The sequence below is a fragment of the Carassius carassius genome, chromosome 18 (genome assembly GCF_963082965.1).
Source record: "Carassius carassius chromosome 18, fCarCar2.1, whole genome shotgun sequence".
Classification (NCBI taxonomy): Eukaryota; Metazoa; Chordata; class Actinopteri; order Cypriniformes; family Cyprinidae; genus Carassius; species Carassius carassius.
This window is the reverse complement of record NC_081772.1, coordinates 21,108,596-21,134,508: the sequence shown is the minus strand read 5'-3', so window position 1 is coordinate 21,134,508 and position 25,913 is coordinate 21,108,596. Positions and strand designations below refer to the sequence as shown.

At 37.3% G+C, this 25,913-nt stretch overlaps 1 protein-coding gene across 2 annotated transcripts in view; it reads left to right on the top strand.

Annotated features, from left to right (window-relative positions):
* Window positions 1-3,887: 3,887 nt before the first annotated feature.
* LOC132092658 (forkhead box protein N3-like) overlaps window positions 3,888-25,913 on the top strand; it is a 28,816-nt gene continuing 6,790 nt past the window's right edge. Inside the window, exons 1-3 of one of the 2 annotated variants that reach the window (XM_059498993.1) lie at window positions 3,888-4,093; window positions 19,340-19,890; window positions 25,433-25,581. In XM_059498993.1, the coding sequence (XP_059354976.1) occupies window positions 19,354-19,890; window positions 25,433-25,581 (686 nt within the window). In that variant the 5' untranslated portion in view covers window positions 3,888-4,093; window positions 19,340-19,353. Of the gene's footprint in view, window positions 4,094-4,119; window positions 4,533-19,339; window positions 19,891-25,432; window positions 25,582-25,913 lie in introns of those variants that run through there. The other variant, XM_059498994.1, reaches the window with a different exon arrangement.

The following is a 25,913-nucleotide window of genomic DNA, read 5'->3' as shown; positions in this document are numbered from 1 at the left end:
AAAATACTGTGATTTGAGTGTTAACATTTAATGTAAGTGAAAACCTCTAACACACTGTTTTACCAATATTGTTATATGACAAATATGTCTTTTGGAATGTTTTTACAAAGATAACTCACTCGATAAACTCACCGTTTCTTCGCACAAACGAAACGATGGCTGCGTTCCAATCGGCAAGATTAATGCTTTCAGAGGGCACTTCGGAGGGAGAATAATTGCGAGGGCCCCGCTGCTATATAGTTTCAAACTGCATTTGTAATAAAAAATAAAGAAGGCGAATTAGGTAATAAACTTAAACCACAACTTTAACTCTTTTAATTCACTCAGAGTGGAGTGAATTAAAAGTCATTGCGGCGTAATCAATGACGTCAACACAGCAAACTAACGATGAACTATGCCTCTAACCACAGGTGGAGAGCTGTAGTTCCAACGACACAAGTTTACGATGCAGTTTGCGAATGTTCGTTTGAACTATTGTTTCGGGAAACACAGATTCGTTGAACTACGTTGGTAACGACGGAACTTGCGACCATAGTTGGCTAGCGATGCTTTTGGGAAACGCACCCCAGATCGGGGCTTAAAGAAAATCCCGAGCTCCCCACTGGTATTTACGATATTGTGGTGGCGTTCATGTGCATTCAACTCGTAAATATGATCTATACGAGATGACTGGAATGCACCATTAGTCAAAAAACTGTTTGAGTGATGTCATTAATGCAGGAACTAGAGGGATGTAGTCCAAACGGGTCGTTTTTTGTAGGCGAATTCTGTTAAATAAAATATCTCGTTTGGCATTGAACTTTGAGCTTTAGAATTTTACAGATATTATTTATACTCTTAGAACAACATTATACACTCTAATAAAGGTTTTAAAACATGGGATCATGAAGAACGGGACCTTTAAGACCTTCATATGTCCTACAGTTCATGAAACCATTTCATGGGTCTTTAAATCAAACCCACAGTTCATTGCAATGCTCTGTGTGGCTATATGACATAGTATTTCTCCAATGTGTGTGTTAAGGATCAACTAATAATAATGCAAACCTCTGTAATAATCTGAGAGATTTGAAAGAACAAATGTATATGTCACCCTGGCCATGTAAAGCTTTTGTTATGCCTTAGTCTTCCCACATGAACTCCATGAAGTCATAAAATTTATTTGTATATTGCTTTTCACAATAAACATTGTTTCAAAACAGCTTTACAGAAAATCACAATGTTAATATTTAGAATATTTTAATATCTTCATGCCAAGCAGATTAGAGCTTGGCAATAATAATAATAAGAAAAAAAAGAAAAAACTCCTGACACAACTGTGTGGGTTGTGCTATTATATGAGGAACTGTACAATGGATTTCTTTCTATACAGCACTTATAATCGTAGAGATACACTTTAGAAAAATCTCAAATACCCAGCTGTCAGTTTCCCGTAAGGACCGGTCACTCTCTGCTAGATAACCTGATTACTTCTGTGTCCTGTGTGTTTTCAGTTGGTTTAAGCTGAGTGCACAGGCGCTCGACAGCACGCGGTGAAGAGGAGGAGCCGGGCCGGCCAGCGGGCGTGTGAGCTATGACTACAGTTAAGTCAGTGATGTGTGGTATGTGGGCATTGACACGCTGGTTCCTCCCCTCCATCTGATTAATGGCTGTGTGAGAAAGCAGCCACCCTTTCAGACCCCTCAGACTTTCCAAAATAAACAGCTCCTGCTCTCTGGATTATTATCGATTCGAGCCACCGCTGAAGACGAGAGTGCAAGGCCGAGATCTCTTTTCTTCCTTGTTCGCTTTTCCTGTAACCTGTCCTTCTCACATTTTATCTCCAATCTTTCAGTCCATCACTCAGACAATCATCTTGTCTTTCACCCTGCATTTGTGGCTCACCTGGAGTTGATGCCTTGTTTCTCTTTTTTTTTTTTTTTTTTTTTTTTGATGTAACCCTTTTGTTTATATGACGAACTACTGTAAAAGCATTTAAAACCCACTAAAAAGAAGTATGAGTGCCAGTGGAGGGATAATGTTATTAATGTCAGAGATCTACAATGGTCTTGGCATCATCTCAGCAGATTGATATGTCGTCTTCTGCTGAAGCCTGTTATTATAGTCTCCTGAGAAACAAGGAAATGTGGTGCACAGAGAGGCCTTCATGCACAGTGTAAATTTGTTTATTTTATTTTTTTTAAATACCCATTGCTTGCATATTCTCTCCCAGCCAGTGTCTGATTGGTCAGACGACCGCCATCATTTAGCTGTTTTTGACACTCTGCATAAGGTCTGGTCCACTTGTTCTGGCCAAGAACTGCTCACTTGAGAAGAAAATGAGAAATGACTGTCTATATAGCAAACCAATAATAGCTTGTTTTGGTTTTATGTTGTTTTGGGGCGTGTTAGGTTGAAGTGCACTAATAATAGTTGGTAATGGAAAAATTCAAATAATTGCACAACAGTTTAGAGAAAATAAACAAAAAAAAAAGAACATGAGAAAAAAATTATTTTTGTAACCAGGATTTTCTTTCTGTCCAAAAGCAATACTAATTATCATAGACATACAATTTCTGGACAAAACGATGCAGAATATACCAGTATACTTATTCTCTTGGATATGTATACTACCATTAAAAAAAATTGGGGTTGGTTAGATTTTCTCATGTTCATCAGGGTTGCATTTATTTGATCATAATAGACAGTTTATATATATATATATATATATATAATATTGTACAATTGTAATCATTATTTCAGTATCATTACTCCAGTCTTCAGCATCACATGATCCTTAAGAAATCATTCTAATATGGTGATTAAAGAAAAAAAGAAATGTATGTATGCGTGTGTGTGTATAATATATATACACACATAAATACATACACATACAAATATATATACCTCAGATAAGTAAAAAAAAAAAAAAGAAAAAGAAAAAATGATGCCCTTGATCTGAAAAAAGAAAGAAAACCTGGAACATAGTATATTATTTCTGAGCAAAAAGAGCATGACACAGCCAGTCAGATTACAGCTGGTGGCTTTCATCATATTTTCAGCTTTTATGATTTCAGCTCAAATTGCAGTGTTTGAGTTGTATTATTTGGTCAGGGCTGCACGATTATGAGATTATGACAAACCATAATTGCTGATTAATTCCCTTTATAATGCAATCACAATATTTTCAGTAATTAAAATAACGTTTAAAGTACATGAACACTGCATACCATATATTTTTTTTGTAGGCTGCACATCCAAAGCAACGCAAGAATCTAAGTGTTGCTGAACGACTCCATTACTGTGTTATAGATCAGTAAATCAAGACCTTTAGCCACTGAGAACAAAAGTCAAACAAAGCACATTTAAATGCATGTATAAATGACACAATAGCAGTATACAGTAAAGAATGTTTTTTATCTTAATATAGCCGTAAATAAATCAGTTTTTTGGATTATCCTATGTTATAACAGAAAATACCACTTCAGTTCACATATTTCCAAATTTCATGTTTAATTCAATGCATTACATTTCTTTGTGAAACATAATTGTGAAATTCACTAGCAGTTTCTGAGGGCAAAGTTTTTCTACACTATTTTATTTAAACGAAATCCTGCAGTTGACACCTTTATTTATTTTTTTATAACAGTTAACTGCAGCAGGCATAATCATAAATCTGACTGTTTCTTTGATTTATCACCCTGTAATTAATACTTTAACACATTCTCCACGTCTACATTAAATGTCTTCAAATCGCCCGGATCCCGACATGTTATCGGTAATGATACCTGCAGCCTCTGTTGAGCAGGGCTTCCCCCTGAGCCACAGACAATGGCATCTTTTTGTGTGCACACGATGAGCACTAGGACCCAGAGAGCGCTGCATTTTCTTCCAGGGGTTGCCTAAGCCTGAGCGCACACCCCTGCTCGGGCAAACTGAGAGAGGAAAAGCGAGAGGGTGAGTCTAGAGGAACGCGCCTCTGTTGTTGTGGTCACTCCGAGAACCCTGCGCGGCGCAGAAATGGAGGGGCTGAGGTGCAGGAACTGACCTGCTGCCACCGGGAGGTCGGGAATACATGTGGAAGGGCTTCTTCAAAGTGGTTCGGGATTAAAAGGTGACCCGAGTGTTGCGCTTTAGGGCACAGGCACACGCGCGCGCTCTTGTGAGGGTGTTTGTTGTAGAGGCTTCAACAAAAGGAGGCTGGAGTGTGTTTGGGAATGTAGGGACGGTTTTCACCTACGTCTTCAGAAGGATTGTGGAAATGAGTCATCGCTGTGCACGAGGGGAATACTTGTGCGTGTGCGTGCTTGGGGTGCTCTTCCTGTCTGGGAGGAAATACGGCACTGTTTTTATGGGGGAAAGAGCGCAAGTTTTGTTTGTCCCGTGCAAAATCGGGAGAGAATTACGTGAGGCAAAAGTTTGCCGTGGATTTGGAAGGAAACACATTAATTTCTCATCTGTTAGACCATCTGAGGACGCTCGGGAGCGTTTCTGTGGGGAAGACAGGTTTACCACAGACTGCTTGTGATCTCTGATAGCCTGGACAGATGGCGGTAGGCGTGTGTGTGTGTGTGCGTGTGTGTGTGTGTGGTATGTTGTGTCTGTCAGGCGGAAAACTAGTTGAGAGGCAGATCTGATGAGCACCACAGCAACAACAGAAAGAAGCTGATTGCACACATGAACGAGCTGCCACGTGTGTGTGTGTGTGTGTGTGTGTGTGTGTTTTAGTGTATTAATGTTTGTGCAAGTGTGTGGACTCTACTCTGTTTACACTTTTGGGATGCTGATTTGGCTTCTTGGGTGACTGTATCACAGTGACATCAGCCAGATTGTTTTTCCATATTTGGTATTAAAGCTGTTTGTGGTGCTCAGTCTGAAAAAAACCCCCAAACATATAGGCTAAGTGTATTTGCTGTTTTTAATGAATGAGTTTGTGTGAGTGTTTGGGTCAAATGTTCCCCACAGGACTGTAAAACCTGAAATCAGCTACAATGTGAGGACTACTAGGTTCCATGAGGGTTACAAAATTCTGTCATATTTCTGAGATATTTTCTAAGATATTTTGAAGATTGTTGGTAATCAAATAGTTTAGGTTTCCATTGACTTCAATTGTACGAAATGGAAAAACAAAAATCTTATGTGGAGAAACCAACGCTATCTCACGACAAATTTGTTCGTATTTTACAAGGTGTTACGAATTACGAATTTGTATGACCTCACCCGTACATTTTATAGGATTTGTCTATACCCCTGCGTCGGTTAGGTTTAGGGGCAGGTAGAGGGAGTAAAATTTAGGGCAGTAAAATACGTACGATCTGGCAAAAATCGTATGAATTTGTACGAGTGTGGTCATACGAATTTGTACGAGTGAGCCACCTCGTAAAATATGTACGAATTACCGTGAGATCGGGTTGGGAGAAACCCGGGAAAGAAGAGAAACCCCTCTCTGAGCGAACTTGATGTGAGGGAAAACACCTGCTTCTCATTTCAAGCGAAATCTCGCCTACACTTTTTACCGCTTTCATACTCTGGTCAACAGTGAAACGTTTTCAGTGCGGTGATGGACCAATAGAATTAACTGTTATGATATACAATTAAAAAAAAAATATTTACATTTTATGTCTGACAAAAATAATACACACACTATAAAAATAATTTTTCCCTAATCTGTATCAATGTATGCCACCTTAAAAAACTGTTACTTGAAACAAAATACGTTAACTGAAGAAAAGGAAAAAAACTCAAACTTTTTTTATTTCAGACATTGCCAAGGCAACTGTTGTCATTTTTGGTCAGTTTAACTTGAAGTATTAAAACAACTAAAACTAATAAATATAAGATGATTAATCATCTTCGCTGGGTAACATCTGTATAGATAAATCGCAGAAAACGAATTAAAAAGAACAAAATTACAAAAAATTTTGGATTGCTAAATTACTAAAATTAAAATCTAACCAAATTTGAATCTATTATAGTGCATAAAAATATCATTGGTCAGTATTTTTGTCTTGAGTCAAAATATCTTAAATTCAATGCATTTACTTACTAAACAAATTAGTATTTTTTTTTTTTTTGTGAGGTTGATGCAAAAGCTTGCATGCTGTAGTAATTTAATTTTAATTGAACTTTCACTGAAGAAAAAGACAAAATACTTGGAATGATTTTTCCTCTTTGTAGCAGTATTCAAAATATATGCACACTGTACAACACAGTTCAATATACTGTACTCTACAACACTGTAAATATACAACAGTGTGTAAAGTTGGTGAGGATCAGTCCTGGAATGTGAATCCGGTTCATCTAAAGATGCAGAATGTGTCGTCATTGGAAGTATTCGCCCTCATTTTTAGTGATCTGATGTAATGCTCCAAGATAATGAGTTTCAGGCCACAGAACCAGCCAGACTGATGCGAAAACAGCCAGAACTCGGTTTCCTCTGTGTCCTTGAACTTGCTTGAGAGGAGAGAGCAGAGAGAGGGGTGTTTAGTTTCAGGGGCTGATGTCATGACTCATGATGTCATGCTGTAGTCTGACTGATTGCTCTGCAGCTCTGCTTCTGATTGGTTCGACGGCCTCTTCATGTGAGTCAGTGACTGATTTTATTTTTATTGTTCATAAATATTTACTGGCTGGTTTCTGGTGAAAGATGTTGGCACTGTACTGTGTTTGTGCAGTAGGGCAGATGTATATTTTTGAAGCATATAGAGCATTGTATAAGTATGTCTTCTCGTCAAACTAGCCCTCAGTCAGCGGGAGTAATGATTAACTGTGGTTATCTTTGAGCGGAGTGTATGCAGCTATTAAAGCCCATTTCACGTGATGATGATGATGATGATGATGTCATGCCTTTGATTGATCATCTTCACCACTGGGCCATTGTGTTATTTTCTAAAATGATTTAAACAGGGTCCATTATTCTTGAAAGTTATTAGTGGGGCTTAATTAGGTTCTCGCTATTATTGCTTATTATTTCAGTATTATATTAAAGTATTATTTTTAATTAGCTTTTATAATTTCAGGATTCAGTTTAATTTTAAATGAATTTTGTAGTTTTTCCATGTTTATTAGTCATTTTAGAACTTATTTCCCTGAACTTATTTAGATAGTCTTGAGTTTTTAAATATTTAATATTTATATTTTATTTCAATTAATGATGATTATTTTTAACAAGCTTTAATAAGGGTCATTATAGTTAATTAAAACCATAAAACATTTTTGGTTAATTGAAATAAATAAATAATAATAATAATAATAATAATAAATTTATTTCAATTTCTTATTTTTATGTAGTTTAACTGATATACTAAAATAACGAAAACTGGAAAAAAATACATTAAAACTATGACAAATTCTAACAAGAACGTACTAATAAAAATAGTAATAAAATATACTAATACAAATGACAAAGATACACAAATGACTAAAACAAATTACTCAATAATTGGTTTGGTTGACCTCGAAACAGAACTCATATGCCCTATACCACCACAATAATTCATATTTCATAATTTGGATTTATGAGCTATATTGTTGTCCTAGAAACCAGAAAGCTGAAGAAATCCTTCACTGCATTCTTTCCCCCTTGTTTTTTTTTTTTTTTGGGGGGTCTCTCTCTCTCTCTCTCTCTCTCTCTCTCTCTCTCTCTCTCTCGTGGACTGTAAAAGTGAAAGTGTCAGCTCACTTACAGAATGATCTCTCAGACGCGGCACTTCAGAAGAAACCTCATGGGTCAAAGAACAGCTTGAGCTGAACATTTAAGTTTTAAGACATTTATATTATTTAATGACTCCTATGCCACATCCTAATGTTCAAAATAATCTAGACGTAAGACATTCATAGGCTGGATTTTCTGAAAAGCCATTTAAAAGTGGTTTTCTTCAGTAATTTGAGACATTTCTGAGTGACACAAGATATTTAATGTGAACAAATATCTAAATTTTACCCTTCATAACTGTATTGCATTCATTATGTATCTATGGCTAATAGTTGATGTCAAAGTGACAACTAGGGCTGCAAAGGGGTGGAAAATCCTGTAAAATTTCCAAAACTTCTGGAATATTTGCCAAATTCTTTTTGCAACCCTAGTGACAACAGTGAGTAAATGAGGTTAGATCATAAAAATTATATTAAAGTCATATTATTAGGATTTTTATCATGTATGCTGATTTGGTGATCAGTTATCTTCAATTATTATTGGTGCTCAATTATTAATAATGGTTCTTATTATTATCAATGTTAAAGCAGTTTTTTTATATTTTTTGTGGAAACGGGATACTAATTTGTGATCCTTTTGAAGAAAAAGCAAGTTTCCAGCAGGAAGAACAATCATCTGCTTTCTGAGCAAAACGGCACAAATAAAATCACACGTATGGATCTAAATGACTTTTTCCCCCTGGGAACTGAGTCCATCATTACCGATGTATTGATTACATCACTGGCTAGGTGCACAGCGTATCCAGCTTCACTAGGGTCTTGTATCTCAAGCAACAAGGGCTGTGTTTCAGATCTCTTTAAGTGGACTCAGTTCCAGTCACACGTTCATGAGCTCGTCCCTCTGCTCCTGTGCATCTCCCTTCGCTCTGTCTGGACCATGCGTGGGCCTGTTCTTTGGAAATGCAAAGGGGAAAAATACCTTCCTGTATGATGTCAGCTTAAACACCAGAGCAAAGTAGAACAGAGTCTGAAAGAGGCCCTTAGCTCACTCCCTACCAACAACAGCAGGAACGAGGATCATCGTTTTCAACACTGGCGCTTCGCTTGAGAGCAGCGCGGCATTTATACCTTAATACTCCTTTCGGCTGAGGCTGTGGCTGCTCCATTCATAGCGTTGGTCATCTGAGAACGGGCTTGAATGAACAGCTGTGACGGTCAGGAGTGAACTGCGGCTCTAGTTTCTCCAGTCTGAAGTGTTACTAATGCTTGTATGGAAAGGTCCACACACACACACATGCAGTACATAAACCTAGAATAGCCTTAGCTGACTGTTTCATGTATATTACGAATAATGAATTTGTCGACATTCTTTCTTATGTCTTAGCTGGCACAAGATGTTTTTTACAGGCATTGGCAAGGCTCTTGATCCACTGAGTGTCTGTGATTGAAAAAAGGAAAATGCTTCAGATATGCAGTTTAAATTTTTTTTTACATTTCTTTTCTTTTACATAATCCTGATACCTTCTTGATTGATAGTTTCCTGTATTCGGTACATACGTCTGCTATGTTCAGTGTTCGGGGGGGAACGAGTTACAAAGTTGGCATAGCCTACTTATCACAACATTGTCAATCGCGTCGTCAATCGCAAACGATAATTTATTAAAACGTCTCGTTACCGAACTACCTACAGTAGCTTAATTTGTGGAGGACGAAGAGAAAGCACCCATTTGGTAAATGAGCCAGTGAGAAATAATAACTTTTAAGAAGGGTCCAGTGCCTTTTCGATACTTTTATAATGGTACCTGCGCCTAAACGGTACCTGAACCGATACTTAAAAAAAAAGAACCACAAAAAAAACTATGGATAACTTTAAAGAACATTACAAATATTTAAAATAAATCCATAGCTTTCACCTTGGATGCTCTCATTTCCCAAATTGTGCTTCCCTTACTCTAAGGCTAATAAATGTATTTCACAATCTGGGTCATTATTTAATACAAAACCACATATAATATTTCTACTGTATCTCTGTCACTCACTCTGATATTTAGTTAAGATGAGTGCTGTCTGTCACTGTCTTTAATCAGTTCTGTGAATGACTGTATGGTCATTCTTTATAAAGTAGCAACAATGTAGTTTTTTAAAATACAGTACTGTGCAAAAGTCTTAGGTACATTTAGTATTTTCACCCCAAAAAAGGGTTTTAAGCCAGTTATTTATATCTTTTGCTGTAGTGTGTCAGTAGGAATTAATTGGCCATTAATTTTAATAATAATCTAGTGCGATTTTGACAACGGCAAAATGCATGTTTGGAAATGTAAACTGATATTTTATACTGACACACTACAGCAAAATATATAAATAACTGGCCGAACACCATTCTTTTAAGTGAAAGTACTAACGTGCGTAAGACTTTTGCACAGTAGTGTATGTATAAAGTACGTATGATTAAATTAAGTACATTTAAATAAGTGTAATTAAAGTATGTGTTCGTTCATATGTGTTAAGGGCTAGATTTTCGCTGGAGGAAACAGCTGTGGTGTGATGAGTGAAAACTTTACAGTAGATGGGAAACCGGCTCCCTCGTGACCTTTTGTAAACTGTATTTATGATAAAGAACTGCACAGATACAGATATTCTAACAATCTATGGATGAACACATACCTTGTGTCCTCTGTTTGTGTTTAAGTGCGCATGTGCTGCTCCGCGCGCGGTCTGCAGGTGGAAGAGCGCGCTGAAAGACGGAGAAGAGACCGGTCTGACGCCGGTTTCAGATGAAATTTTAGGTGGCGATCGGATACCGGTTCCATACCCAACCCTTCTTTTTTAAGAAATATATTTTTTGATAAAACAAACCCAAAACTGGCTATGTCCTTGCTGGAGTGTGACGTGATTTGTGTCATGTGCAGGTGCGATGGATCGCGTACAAACCAATATGGTGTCAGAATGGTAAATGTTTATACTTCTCATCCAACCACAATCAAATTCACTCCATCCAGATGGCGCGATTTATCTGGATAGGTGTTTTTTTTTTTTTGTTTTTTTTTTTTTAAATGATGACAAATGAAAACAAGCCGAAATTAAATAGCAGTAACGAAGCTATTTTTAAAATGTAAGGAGTAGAAAGTACAGATACTTGCGTGAAAATGTAAGGAGTAGAAGTAAAAAGTCGGCTAAAAAATAATTACTCAAGTAAAGTATAGATACCCAAAATTTATACTTAAGTAATGTAACAAAGTATTTGTACTTCGTTACTTGACACCTCTGGTAACCAGCTCAAACATGATCTATTTTTCTACACCTTGGATACAAGAGAGGAAACATCTTAAACATTATTTTATAAATTAACATTTTTGAATTACTGATAATAAGAATTATTATTAATAATCATTCTAGTTAATGAATCATCACTTTGCAATATTAAATAACATACTTTCCCTATAACTTAAATAATTGTTATATTGTTTTTAATTGATTTTCATTACACATTTGTAATTTTCATGAGAAAATGTATTAATATGATTAATGATACACGTCTCTATGAATTTCCTCTTGGTCCCGCCACATGACTTTGATTTTCAAATATTAATAAACAGTGAAAATATTTTTAATAAAAATGTACTTTCACTTTTTTACCCCCCCCCAAAAAAATATTTGCAAAAGCATGCTAATCATAGAAGAAATGTATTGAAGTCAGTGTGTGCGTGAATTGTTTTTTTATATATATATAAAATGGTGCTTTAATATTGATACGACAGTGAAAAGCATGCAAATTTCGAACCATTTGGCATTCGAAACATCACTGCTCCACGTGTGACATGATTTCAAGGTTGTTCATCAAAATCAACATCGCACCATGACTGTTTTGACACCATATGTTTAATTTCTGATTCATCTTTGTTGTAGTGTTAAAAAAAGTCCACTCCCCGGCCAGTGTAGGTATTGGATAGTGTTGTCAAAAGACCTCGTACTTCGGTACCAAGTCGGTACTAAAAAAATGAAAATGTGACCGAGGACCCGGTCAACCCGGTTCTTGACGCATACAGCGCTATGATTTCCGCGAAGCAGAAAACGCGGACGGAATCTCAAAATCCAGTCATGAAAATGAAACTAACATTTTAATATGGACAGTCATGGAATTTGTCAAAGTTAGCATAAATTAATCAAATCAAATCTCCGAATGGACCAGTAGCTGTGAATGTTATAGAAATAAAATCACACAATATTTCTTCCATGTTTAAATTTTAATAGAAAATCCCCTTTATTTATAAAAACAAAGTTTACATTTCATTAAGACAAATTTATCAAAAAAAAAAAAAACTTTAAACATAATTGTACATAAGTATAAAGAATGGCATTGGTTTTATTTTTAGTGATAAAAAGTTTTTTTTTTTTTAATTAGAATATTTTTGTGTTTTGCTTTGGTACCGAAATTGGTACCGAGAACCGTGGATTTTCACTGGTATCGGTACCGAATACTGAAATTTTGGTACCGTGACAACACTAGTAGTGGACTAAGAAGTGGACTGAAACTGCTGGAGGATGCGAACAGGATTGTTTGAACAGGGGCGAAAGCGGCCGAGTTTGATTAGCTGCAGAAGTGTGTGGTGTCTCGAGTTTGACAGATCACAAAGGGCACGTTTGATGAATATGTATCTGCCGCTGGTCCTTCTCATCTTCCTCTTCCACTCCTCCTCCTGTCCTTTGTGCTCAGATCTGTGGATGCATGGCTTCTCCCTTGAGCTTCTGTCTAATCATGGTACCATCATCCCTCAGTCACGTTACCCTGGCAGGACCTGTCAAGCAGCATACGCTGGAGGACGTGTTGACTTTGAAATGCTGCTAATGACTAGAGGATGTTCTTTTTTTTCTCTCTCCTGATGGTCAAGAGCCAGGAAAGAGTTGGGTAGCAATGCTGGGTTGCTTTGAGAACGAACTTCAGGCTGTCCTCCTGTTTGCCGGAGATAAGTGTTGATGCCACCGGGCCGAAGTCTTTGTGGTTGTGTCTTTAAACACTGGCTGTTTGTGTTTTCCAACCACCTCAACTCAAAACCTCAAGCTTGGAGTGAGAAGGTTATGTAAACACTTTTAAGACTTGAATAAATGGACATTTGAGTGTCCTTTAATTGACCTTTGTGTGGGGTGAATCTTTTAAGGGACTATTTTAGGTTCAATAACAACTCTATCGACAGCATCTGTGGCCTTCTGATGTTTACTGCTGAAAATCATTTCCACATGTGCCTCGGTTTCTAAAAATGAACTGTAATGAACTTACGAGAGAAGTATGCGGCAGTTGTAGAGCACTGGAAATAAACAATAAAAATATACAGTTATTGCACTGTTTCCAAAGTGGACTTTATTATGTGTTATCAGAAGACTAGTTTAAAGCGGTCACTTTTTTGTGCACCACATACAGTCTTTCAATTCTTGTCATAATCGTGCAAATCTATTAAATTATCAGAAGTCTGACCATCTAAAAAAGTACACGCATCAAAATAACAGATTAGACCATTTGCTGTTTTTGCTGAATAATTTATTTAGCTTTAACCAAAATAAAAGCTTCACGATTTAACTTTTAAACACTAGCATTATTGGTCTATAGGTGTCAACATTAGTTTTTCCCACAAGCTGAGTGTCAAGTCAAAATAGTAACTCTGTGTTTGAATTTTTATTTTTTTCGACTAGTAATATTTTTATATATGCTGTTCCAAGGGATTTATTTGGTATTTTATTTTAACGTATATATTTATGTAATTATATTTAAAAAATCTTAAAAAGTTTGGCGTTTCATTAAATTTTTTATTTTGATTTATTTAATGTTTTATTAAATTTTTTATTTAATTGAATTTAATTTGCATCAAAGAATCCTAAAAAAGAAATCACAGTTTCCACAAAAACATTAAGCAGCACAACAACAGAAAACAATAATGATTGTTTATTGAGCAGCAAATCAGTATGTTCAAATGATTTTTGAAGAATCATGTGACACTGATGCTGAAAAATTTGCTTTGCATCAAAGGAATAAATTGCATTTTTATAATATATTAATCATATTTCATACTATTACTGTTTTTTTTTCTATATTTTGACAAATGGAGCTTTGGCAAGCATAAAATACTTCATAAAAAGAAAACATCTAGGAAACATGTATATAATGTACTAATCTATATAAATGTATTTAGACCAAGTAATATACCTCATGTATTTGGTTAATACACTACCAGGAATGACTCATCCCTTTTCACTACAGTGCAGTATCTCCACAGAAATGATCTACACAAGCTTTGATATAATGATGAAATTACGTGTTGTGCAGATACGGTCACGCAGGATATAAAAGCATAGAGGGGAGTCTTTTTGGCTCCCTGCTCTTTCCCGATTACTGCCATCAGTTACAGTTCAGGTCAAAAGCAAAAACTGTGTAATCGAGAGAAAAACAGAGTCAGAAGTAGGGGGGGACCCTCTGCATCTCTGCATAAGCGTCTCTTAGCATGCTGCCAGTGAATGCAGGGGCCCGGGGCCAGTGCTGTTTTAAGCCCGACTTCTGAGAGTAGAGGTCTACTCTCTGCACCAAACTTCACTCGCAGACCCTCGGGCTGAGAGCGGTCAGGTCACCTTCACTAAGCTCAGATCAGACAAGGGAGCGAGGGAACAGGAGCAGGGGAATAAAGCAAATGAGCACTGTAATGGTAAGAGCCTGTGTGGAAGCAGCAGTTCATACGGAACGGAGAAACTTCTTGCCCCGAGTCTATTGCATTGCGACCCCGCAAGGGACTGTGTGCTCCGGCCCTTTTGGACAGTGAACCTTCACCTTGACGCCACTGCTTATGGACTTTTCTGATGTTGCTGGCTGAAAGGATGGACCGTATACTTTGATCTGCGCACGGCTTGGCTTATTGGTTGGCCGTATGTACATGCCCTGGTGTGCCCTGACACTGTTGTCATGGGAACTGAGGAAATGGAAACTAAACAAGTCTGTTTTTTTTCAATGCTGGAAAGGAGGGGAGTCTCCCATCTCTTTCAGTGCTGGTGTTGATATTGAGACAAAGGTCTATTATTTGTACCCTACGCACCAGAACTGAAATCTCATAAGCGAGATGCAACCCCAGGGTTATGTGAATGCGCTTTATTGTTGGTCTTTGTGAAGGATTTGTTTAGCAGGTTTTAAATATTTTGAATGAACTCAAGTCCATTGAGATGTTTGCTTTTGCTTGTTTTGACTTAACTCGTGAGAAAACCGGGCAATAACTGCTGCGATTAATGGCATATTATTTGCCATCTGTAATGCATTAAACAAAGAATTTTTATGTCTCATGGTGCTTTCATTAATAGGGAAAGTCTCTTGTCCCCTTCGTTTGGTAAATCACCACTTTGATGTTTTTTTTCTTTGCTTTTATTGTTTTGTTTTGCCTTTCATTTTATTTTGTTTTGGTTTTATTTATATATTTGTTCATATATCGGTAAACAGGATAAACTGGTAGAGATTCAATCTCAGTTACGCTCGCGTGATGTTTCCATGCTGCGGCATCACAAAAGATTGTCATTTGAATGCATTTTTAAGTGCTGTAGTTTTAAAACAAGTGATTTTAACATTTTTAAAGTGCAGTAAGCAGCGAATTTTTTGGTATATCCTCACACTGTCTTAGAGGAGGTTTGAGCACACACACCTAAAACCCACGCACACACAGCCCCTTCTCACTCAGCGTGCGAGTAATTCATGTCTTAAGTGAATTTAAACTGTTGGGAAAGAAAATGCATGTATCACTATATTAGATCTGTTCATGTGGTCTTAAAGTGACAGCATCCTAATAAACCTGCTGCTGTCTGTGTAATTAATGGTAATCAAACAACAGAAGAAAGAAAATCTCTCACTCCTCTTGACTTAATCACTTTTGTAATTTTGTCACTTTACATTACATTAAATTAAATTTCCATGACATAACATTAAATTTACACTGTGAATACATATATATATTTAACATACATATCATACAATTTAGGTCGTATTTCGTATTTCTTATGTTTTCATGTAGGTCTGTTCCATGTTTCTTTTTTTTTTTTTTTTGTGATATCCAAATTGATGAATCATTGAAACGGTTTCAACAATTTTGATATCATATCCTTACTTCAAATAAAAATATTTTAGTTATCATGAAATAAAATCTGATTTTAGATTTTGGTCATGTTTACCAACCATATTTTTGTTTTGCTTTGCTTTTTGTGTAATTTGTGCAAAGTCTTAACAGGTGTACAAGAAAGCTAAACAAAACTAATTGTATATAAATATAATTAATAATATAATCATTTTAGTTATCTAAATAATATAGTGATTTTATCTGGTCAGTGATGCTTTTTTTAATGCTAGTTGCATCATCTTACAGTCTTCCATCATTTTTGACCGGTGTTATGGCCCTTGTTCCATTTGTGAAGTAAAATAAAACTAAATAAAAAAACAAAAGCCTTTGTTTTATTTGCAGTTATCCCTATATAATTAGATGAGCTTTTATATAGGCGAAAGCTTAACTGAACATATTCAATTGGATTTCAATTTAATCCATGGTTATAATATCCATATTCCATAGTATATACATAGTTATCCAAGGTACATCAAAGAACATCATAATAATAATACCATGCAAATGCAGCACGCCTGAGCTCTCTGCAAAAGAGTTTTGAAGTTTCTTTTGTTCTGAGCTGTTGTCTATTAGATTTGAGTCACTAATGTGCCGTCGGGCGAGCTGATGTTTACAGTTTACAGATCGCTTTGGTCATGTGTCACAACTCTCACCTGAAATATCTCGCCCTCGTCACTCGTCAAGGGCTTAAACAAAACTGGTTTCAAACTTTCTGTTTGTAAATGGTAAAATGTAATTGATTCTTGAGCGTAAGAAAAGTTTACTGACAGCCCCAATGGTACCCTTTTTGAGTAGTTTGTTGTCATAGCAACAGTAAAACTAGCTGGCCCTTTTCTGTCAGATGTTATGTTTTGTGGCACCGCCGCCATCAATACACAAAAAGCAAAACTGCGTATTAGGTGTATATATATTTATAAATGCGTTGATATGTTCCTAGAGAACAACCTTCAACCCTTTGAAGTGTCAGTCCACTACGTTTACAAATGTTTTGTTATATCCCTGCTGGAAAAAACCCTAGGCTGGTTGGCTGGTCTTCGCTAGTTTAATCTGAATGTAGATGGTTGTAAAGAAGTTTGTTTTCCTCGCTCGTGATGTGGATGTGATGTCGTCCACATTGGAAACGATCTGCCTTCTAAGCGCAGCCGTGCCTCGACTGACCTCAGGAGTCTCTGCTCCAGATTGGGAGGATGGATAATGTTCTCGCTCTGTTGCTGTGGATACAGACGCTGGATTAGCCATGCAGAGCAAGCCGTCAGCTGTCAATCAGCGCGAGTGAAGAGAGCTGCTGCTTTGACATGTGAGAGCCAGTGTCAAAAGCAGCCCTGAGGCGTGACTGTGCAGTTTCCAAGGAGCGCTCCGCTGCATGTGCTGTTATTGACTGACTGAATCGTGTTATCGGGGGGGTGCTGCCCCCGGCACGTCGCTCCACATGCATGTACGGCATGTGTTTAATTGTGTGTGGGTACATGTTGCCATGGGTGTCAGAGAGAGAGTTAAAAGTGATGGGGAATGCTGTAGGGAGAGACTAACTGGATTTCCTACTGTGACTTTGGCAGTGTGAGATAAGTTCATATTTAGATTTTATGCATCTTCCGATAGCATTAGGATTACTTCCTCTAAAATCCAACCTCCTGCTAACCTTACACCCAAGAAACTTCAAACACACACACACACTGCTGCAAGAGAACGGTTCATCAGATTTTCCCTTGTAAAAAGTTTGCATCATTTCTAACATACTTTTTCTATGGAAGCTTTAAAAGAAATGTGATTGTGGCTTTACATTTCACAACTTCTTATAATTATGGGAAAATTAAGTCACATTTTTTATGTCTCACAATTGTGACTTTATATCCCACGGATGTGACTTTATTTCCCGTAACTTTGTTTCTCATAATTGCGACTTTATAAGTGCAATTCCTATTTCTCATAATGACTTTATAGCTCATAATGTGGCTTTAAGCTGCACATTTGCGGCCTTATTTCTTTTATCTCACGATGATCTGTTTTATTTTTTACTCTGAAACAGAAAGTTGCCTTATCGTTGTTTCAATTTGACTCGTCGCTATGAATCTTTTGGTTTTCCACGGTTCTGAACTTGATTTTCTTCTTTAATAAAGTCTGAATGATTGGATCAAGTTCACTTAAAGTTTTAACTTTGGCTCGTAATTCTAACCCAGCAATTAAAATTAAGCTTGAATTAACTGCATTTTTAAAATGCATTTGTTGAGTGTCTCAACTCTGTCGTCTTTTTCCTCTTTGCTGATCTCACCTCTGAAATCTGGAAGTGGATTCCCGTTCTCACACTGATTTTTCAGTCTCATTTCTCTCTAGGAGTTCACAGAGTACACATTTGTTTCATGGGAACAAACATCTACAAATATAAGAGATTAACTGAACATGCAGTGATTTAAGCCTGGTGTATTTGTTGATCCTACAAAATACACAAACCAGACAAACTTTTACTAAGCGTATGTTTACTGGAGTTTTATTTATTTTTTATAATGGCAAAGGCTGTGTTTTGATTAATTAAATATATACGTGCTGCATTTTTCAGTGTTCTTTTAAACACAAGCAGCTGATGGTCGGGTGTTTTCTGTGTCTAAGAGCGACTTGATTCAAGTGAAAAGCTTCACAAACTTGTAATGAGAAGCTTATGAACTATTGTTTAAAAAAAAAAAGAAGAGATTGAAGGGCTCCTTGCAGGTTCCTGCCAGCTTGATGATTTAATCGAAAAAAGAAAGTAATTAAGATTTAAATAATATAAATATTAGTATTGTAATTTTACATTTATACTGTAAAAATATAATGAATATTATTATGAAATGCTATTATTTATTTTAGAGTGAAATATTCCAATTATACATACATTGTTTAATATTTTAGTTAAAAAAATTAAATGTATTATATTTTTCTTAAATGTAATTTAAATTATTAAATATAATTTAAATTATTTATATTATTATACAATTTTGAGTAAAAGTATTAGTGAAATCAAAGTTTAATTAGAAATAGCACTTTTAATATTTATTTAATAAGAATAATTATTATAATTCTATTTTTCTTAAATACTTATTTTAAATACTTTACTCATTTACAGTGAAATTACAATTTTTGTTACTTTTGTACTATTACAATTTAAATATTTTTTTAAACTATTTTTAACATTTTATAATGATATATGATATTGCTATATAATCAATATAAAACCTGGGAGCCTTTTTAAATGCAGTTTTCAATCATTTTAAATAATTTAAATTATTATAATTATATAATTTTCTTAAATATCTCTATTTCATGGTGAAATATTGCCGTTGTAATTTCTTATATTGTTTAATAGTTTTTATTCAATAAACTTAATCATAAGTCGTATTGATGTAATTGTGCAGACCTATAAACAAGCTTTTTTAAATGCCATCACAGTTTTTATTACAGAAATCGCAATTGCGTGTGAACTGCTTGTCCACAGATGCAAACAGATTCAACTTGTATAAAAGCTCCAATCAAGCGTTTTAAATGTTTTCCTCATGAAAACTAGCATCCACCTTACAGAGTGTTGTCTTGTGTCTCTGAAGGAGCCGAGGGCTGCATGGGTCCAGTGGTCATGCCCCCAGGGAAGAAGGCGGAGGGCCCCAGCAGCGGAAGCGTGGCGCGGGGTCTGAGTCAGCTGTACCAGGACACCGAGGCAGCTGACCTCTCTCTGGCCCTGTCTGCCTCCCTCAGCCGGGCCGAGGACGAGGAGCTGACCAGCCTCAGCTGGCTGCACGAGAGCACAGATCTTCTGACCAGTCTGGGTCACTCGGGCCTGCGCAGCGTCAGCCCCCTGCAGGACGCTAACGGAGGCCACGGGCCCTCTTCCTCGCCGTCGTCCTCCCCTGAGCCCAGCGAGCCACCGTACCACCTGTCCACGGGTCCCAGCCGCAAACCGCCCTACTCCTTCAGCTGCCTCATCTTCATGGCAATAGAGGACGCTCCCTCCAAGCGACTTCCTGTCAAAGACATCTACGGCTGGATACTTGAGCACTTCCCCTACTTCGCTAGCGCCCCCACTGGCTGGAAGAACTCAGTGCGTCATAATCTGTCGCTAAACAAATGCTTCAAAAAAGTGGATAAGGATCGCAGTCAGGTGAGGCTTGTGTTGGACTGAGGTTAACTGAGGCTTAAGATCTAACACATGCAGTTGTTTTATAGGAACGCACACTTTCATCTTCCTGAGGGATTTTCCCTCAATAGTTTATCGTCCTGATGGCTTTTAAAAACGTTTTACCCAGAGGCGTTCACATGTTCTTGAATGCTTTTCCTTTTCAGCTGCAGTCTATTGGGCTCATAATGAAAGAAAAATCTATTATTATTTACAACTTAGAAATCTATTATTCGTACTCGCGCTGGTTTTGTACAAACTTTTATACCAATTTCAGTAAATGTTCCAATTTAATTATTTTGAAAATGTCAAGTTGCATGATGTTAATAACGCTTATGCACATTGAATATATAATCAAAATTAATTCCAAGAATGTTTTTAAATATATATATTTTTAAGTTTATTTTCAAATTTATGAATTATAAGAAATTAATGAATTATAAATTTATAATTAGCATTACCACAGAACATTTTTACAAACTGAACTATACTGGTCATAAAAGGTCTATGTGATATTTTTGATATTTCAAGAGATATATTGACTTTGATGGACAGCCGAGAGAGTCTGCAGTGGTCATTTCTATGATATCATATCCGGTTTCATGTTTAGTTTTTTAGTTTTTTTCTGCATGTTGGTTGAACCTGATGAAATTTGTAGGACGCATCACATGTACCTTGCAGACAAAGGTTTTTAAAATCTTAATAGCAGTAAAGCAGTTTTGTTCAAATATTTTTTATCTATTATTTATTTATTATTTTATCTTATGTTTTATATTAAGAGATTACTCCAAACTACTTAATAATTGTGTTCTTGTTAATTTTTTTCCATTACATTTTTTACATTGTCTCCCACCAAAAAAAAAACAAAAAAAAACTGAAATTAAAATTCTCTATTTATGAATTTTTTTTTTTTTTTTAGCATTTTTTAAAATAAACTTATAAATAGGACTGAACAAATGAGCGACCTATCAAAGCAGTATTAACCTTAAATCAAAGTCCAAACTGAGTTTATGACAGATAAGTTCTAAGTGCCAGCTTATTCAACAGAGGCCTATTATTATGGTTTGTTTTTAAGAGATTTTATGAATGTGGGCTGTGGACATGTAAACAAGTCCATGATTATAATCACAATATAGTACAACAGTAATCAATGCGTGACTATAATCAAAATGCAATCATGCTCTTTGTTTATATATGGCAGTAATTGATCAAATCATCCGCTGACATCAAATCAGATGAAAAGATTAACAAATCGCACCATTTGCTCTGGCAGAGTGTGTTTGCATTATTATGTGTGTGTGTGTGTGTGTGTGTGTGTGTGTGTGTGCGCATAAGAGTGTGTTTGTACCTGTCTAAGCTATCATCCTGTCATTTGGTTCTTAACTACGACCAAAAGAGTTTTCCATGTATATGTATTCCCATAACAACCGAGCTGTAGTTGACATGAAAAGCATGCTGTTTCTGTAGCAACAGCAAAACTGATTGGCTGCGTTGCTATGTGTGTGAGAAGATCTGTGTGTGTGTGGGTAAAATGTGGGAAGTGGTATGAAGCACAGTGATCTGTCTCGGTGGGTAAAGCTTTAGGTTTCTTGACCAGTTATATTACATTTCACTGAGTACAAAATCAAGTAAATCTCTGGCAGAAGACCAAACTAATCTTCTGAAATTGACATGTTTATACAACCCTTCTAATATAGACTGTGATATAAAGGCAATATAAGCTAGGATATATATATAGGTTGTGTTATGTAGGGAATTAACTGAATTACATTTGAATGTATATGTGTTTAATTTTGTTTCATTTTCCACTCTGATTGGAAAAGGGAACTGATTTTTCTTTTTGCTATTCTCAAAGATTTTCTACTTAAGATATGTTTGCCTCTGAATATAGTTAATTCATTAAAAGCCTCTTTTGATTTGTTTAAAAATGGAATTCAATCCCACACACAGCTCAGAAGGATTTTTAAAGGAGAAGGGTAAACTAGTGAGTTAACTGCAGACTATGTGTAATGATTCACAGTGTGTTACTCAATAGCAGATGTTTAGACACTAAATGCTGTGGCAGATCAGTCCCAGCTTTCTCACAAGCCTCAGTCTTCAAAGTTCCAGCCAAACCCCACAAGTTAAAGATATCAAATGTGTCTGCACTCCACTCCAATTGAATTGTGCTTGAGTTCTAATCAAATGCAACACAGTGTGTGTCTTGTGTTTTAGAGGGAATGATATTTTACACTAGTCAACACTATGTTAAGTCCACTTCCAATGTTAGTCAAAGTTGCTTAAGCCAAAATCTAATTTAACATGACTGTTTTTACCCTCTGGGGCAACCTAAATACAGAATAAGCATTTTGTAAACGTTCCCAATCATCTTAAATTAGTTGGCACTTGACCCTCCAAAAACAGGCTCATGGAAACTCATTCTTCATCCAGGACTTTTTGAGCCAATCACGTGAGCCGTAAAAAGCCATGTGGCTAAACACGCCGAAGTTGCAAAATTGTGTTGTGAGAAGAACACTGTTTGGCTGATGGCACAAAAATAATGCACACAGTCCCAAACCCTTGAAGGGGCGACTGTCTGTTATATACTTTTAAAGATATTGGCAAAAACATCTGCTATCATGTAATTAATGATTAGCTTTTTTCTATTTTGTAACAATGCATAGCAAATTTTGAATCATCGTAGATGGATATGCTTGACTCCTCTCTTTGTGCAGGTGTACTTCACGCTAGCAGTAATCTGGGGCAACCTAAATACAGAATAAGCATTAATATATGTTAGGTGTCATATATAAATGAAGTTGAGTCAATGGAACCATCAAGATTTCCAAATAAACAATCATTTCGGCTTCATTTCCAAATGAGAGTGGAAAATCCAGTTTTCCATGATATGACCCCTTTAACATCCATGAAAATGTGTGTATATTTTATAAGCCAAGAGTAGAAACCTTCTCTTGACAGAAATCTGCTTTCCTCATTTACTACGGTTTGGAAAGATTAGCACATAGGTCTGTGCTAATTGTCTCCATGTAGACTGAGATATTCGTGCCAAACCAGACAACCAGCCGTCCCTCTCTTCTACTTGTTGCCTTGGAGACCAGTGAAACCACAGGTGCATGTCTGCTCCTCCTCTGACTCCTGTAGAGAAGGGTCTTGCGGTTCTGGCAGGCAGGTGAGCCAGAGCTGTACCCGGATGCCGTACCGGAGCCGGTGAATGATGCACATCAGTCTGTGAGGTTGTTTTGCAGGCGTGTTGATAGCTAATTGAGGGCAGATGGAAGACTGGTGGGGAAGTTATGAATGAAGTCATGGGGAGTGTATTTTAATTACCCTGCACCCCGAGTGGAGATGGCACACTGGGCCAATGGCTCCTCTAGCAGTAGGAAACACACATACACAGAAATATAAACACACACAGAAATGTGAAATAAAGTTGCTTCCCCCAACCATTTGGCAATTGCTAGTTTGTCGGCACGTCTAATCAAACCTTTCCCTTAATTGCCTTGTGTGGTGTGTCAGTAAACACTGTTGATCATTACTATAGCGACTGTTCTGTAACTACGATAATATCAGAGTGCTTTCATCATCCCGTCTCACTTATTTTTGTCCTTAATACGAGGGCCGAGATCAAAGCTGCACGAGTTGAATTTCATGCCTTGTGTGAGTTGTGTTTTTTTGGTAAAGTGAAATGTGGCTCTGGAAGCCCCTGATGGTGGGCAGACAGCTTAATTAGGTGGAGAACGGCTCCTTTGATCTAACAATATATGTCAGTGCTGCATGTTGAGGCAGTTTTAAAGGTGTCTCTGTGTTCACTAGACAACAAGGGTCTCGAGTGCTAGGTCTAATCCTCCACCCCGCTTTTTGGTTTCCTCAATACTTCGCAAATATGTACTCTTAGATAATGTACAATTTATTTCAAAATACATGCCATTACTTTGAAGGTTCTTGAGAACATCAGGCTAATCTGATTTCCATTTTAAATCTACGTTTAGAGTAGGGCTCTTTAACACCAGTGCTGGAGGGCCAGTGTCCTGCAGACTTAAGTCTGAAAAGCCCTGATTTAGAAGTATGATTCTTTCTAGGGCTGCATGAGGTCCCGTGTTCCTATCCTGGATGAGACCCAAGTTTGTCTGCGTTTAGAGTGGCTGTTATCAATTTTGTTTGTCTCTCTCATGTTTCAGATAGGTAATAGCTTTGTGAACTGAAGTGAGTGTGTCAGGGAAGAGAGACATGCAAAATGTGCAGTGCTGTGGGTCCTGGATTAAGTGAAAGTGTAGCCAAGTAAAGTGTATCGTGCTTTGCATTTAACCCATCCAAGTGCGCGCACACACAGCAGTGAGTAGTGAACAAACACACACCCGGAGCAGTGGGCAGTGCCCGGGGAGCAGTTGGGGTTTTGGTGGCTTGCTCAAGGGGCTCGCCACAGTAGTGGTATTGAGAGTGGCAGAGAGTGCTGTACATTCACTTCCCCCCACCTACTATCCCTGTGACCTTTGGGTTTGGGTTAAAAGTCCAACTCCCTAACCATTAGGCCACGACTGCCCCCAACACAGAGCAAGCCAACCAGGAGGGCTTTTATACATCAGGTTAACACTGACATATAATACCTGTGGTTTAGAGCAGGGGTTGCCAATTCTGATAGTGAAGGGATACTTTTCTGCAGACTTCAGGTCCAACCTGTTACTTGTTGTGTTTAGGTGACCCTGAGTCCCTTGATTAGCTGGTTCAGGTGTGTTTGATTGGGGTTGGAGCTAAACTCAGCAGCATGTTAGCCCTCGAGGAGCAGTGGTTGGATACCCTCGGTTTAGAACAGTGGTTTTTTTACCACGTTCTTGGATCCCTAACACTGCACGTTTTACACGTCTCCTTAATCAAACACACCTGATTCAGCACATCAGCTCATTAGTAGCTGCTGCAAGACCTGAAATTGGTGTGTCAGATAAAGGAGAGGTATTCAGTGTGCTGTTGGTTGAGATCCACTGGTTTAGAGCACATCTGTCAGACTCCGGTCCTGGAAGGCCAGTGTCCTGTAGAATGTAGATCCAACCAGCTCCAAAATATACCTGCCTAGAAGTTTTTAATAATTCTGAAGGTCTTGGTTTATTTGTGTTTGATTAGGGTTGTAGCTAAACTCTGCAGGACAGTGGTCCTCCAGGAACTAAATTCGGCAGACCCGGTTTAGCGGTATGATTCTTTCTTGGGCTCTGTGAGGTCCCTGGTTCCTATCCTGGATGAGCCCCTGATTTATTATGTTTTTACAGTAGGGCTTGGCAACTCTGGCCCTTGAGGTCCACTTCACCCTAGTTGGGTGGTCCTTAGCTCCAATCCAGATCAAACTCACCTGCCTATAGCTTTCTAGTTATCCTATGTTTGATTAGGGTTGGAACTAAACTATGCTGGAAAGTGGATCTGGAGGGACCATGTCGCCCACCTTTGCTGCACAGAACCTCGCAATATTATTAATCTTAATAAAGATGCCGAAAGATTGAAGATGTGACATGACAGTAATTTGTCTTTTTTTGTATTTTAGAGTATAGGAAAGGGTTCACTCTGGTCTATTGATCCTGACTACAGACACAATCTGATTCAGGCACTAAAGAAGACTCCATATCATCCGTATTCCCCTCGGCTTCCAAAACCTTCTACCTCCCCATCTGCCTCTCCTCAGCAATACCACAGGTAATGCCTGAATTTCTCACTTTTTTGGCCGTCCATTTCTTTTACTTTTTCCTCTTTTCTTTTCTTCCGCACCTACCAGTTATTGCTTTTTTCCTCTTCATCAAGTTGTTTTCTCCTGGTACTTTGATTCACACTTTCCATTTTGTGTGGCCCTGAAAATCATAGTCCAGCCTTTTCCATTTCTAAAGAGAGAGCATGTGCACAAAACCCTTTCTTGGTGTGGAATAACAAAATGTGACTGAGAGGACGTTCACTATAACTTCACTATGCTATGAATAATTTTGCCAGTAAAAGAGTCTTGGATTAAACAAATCTTCTTTTTGCCTTTAAGA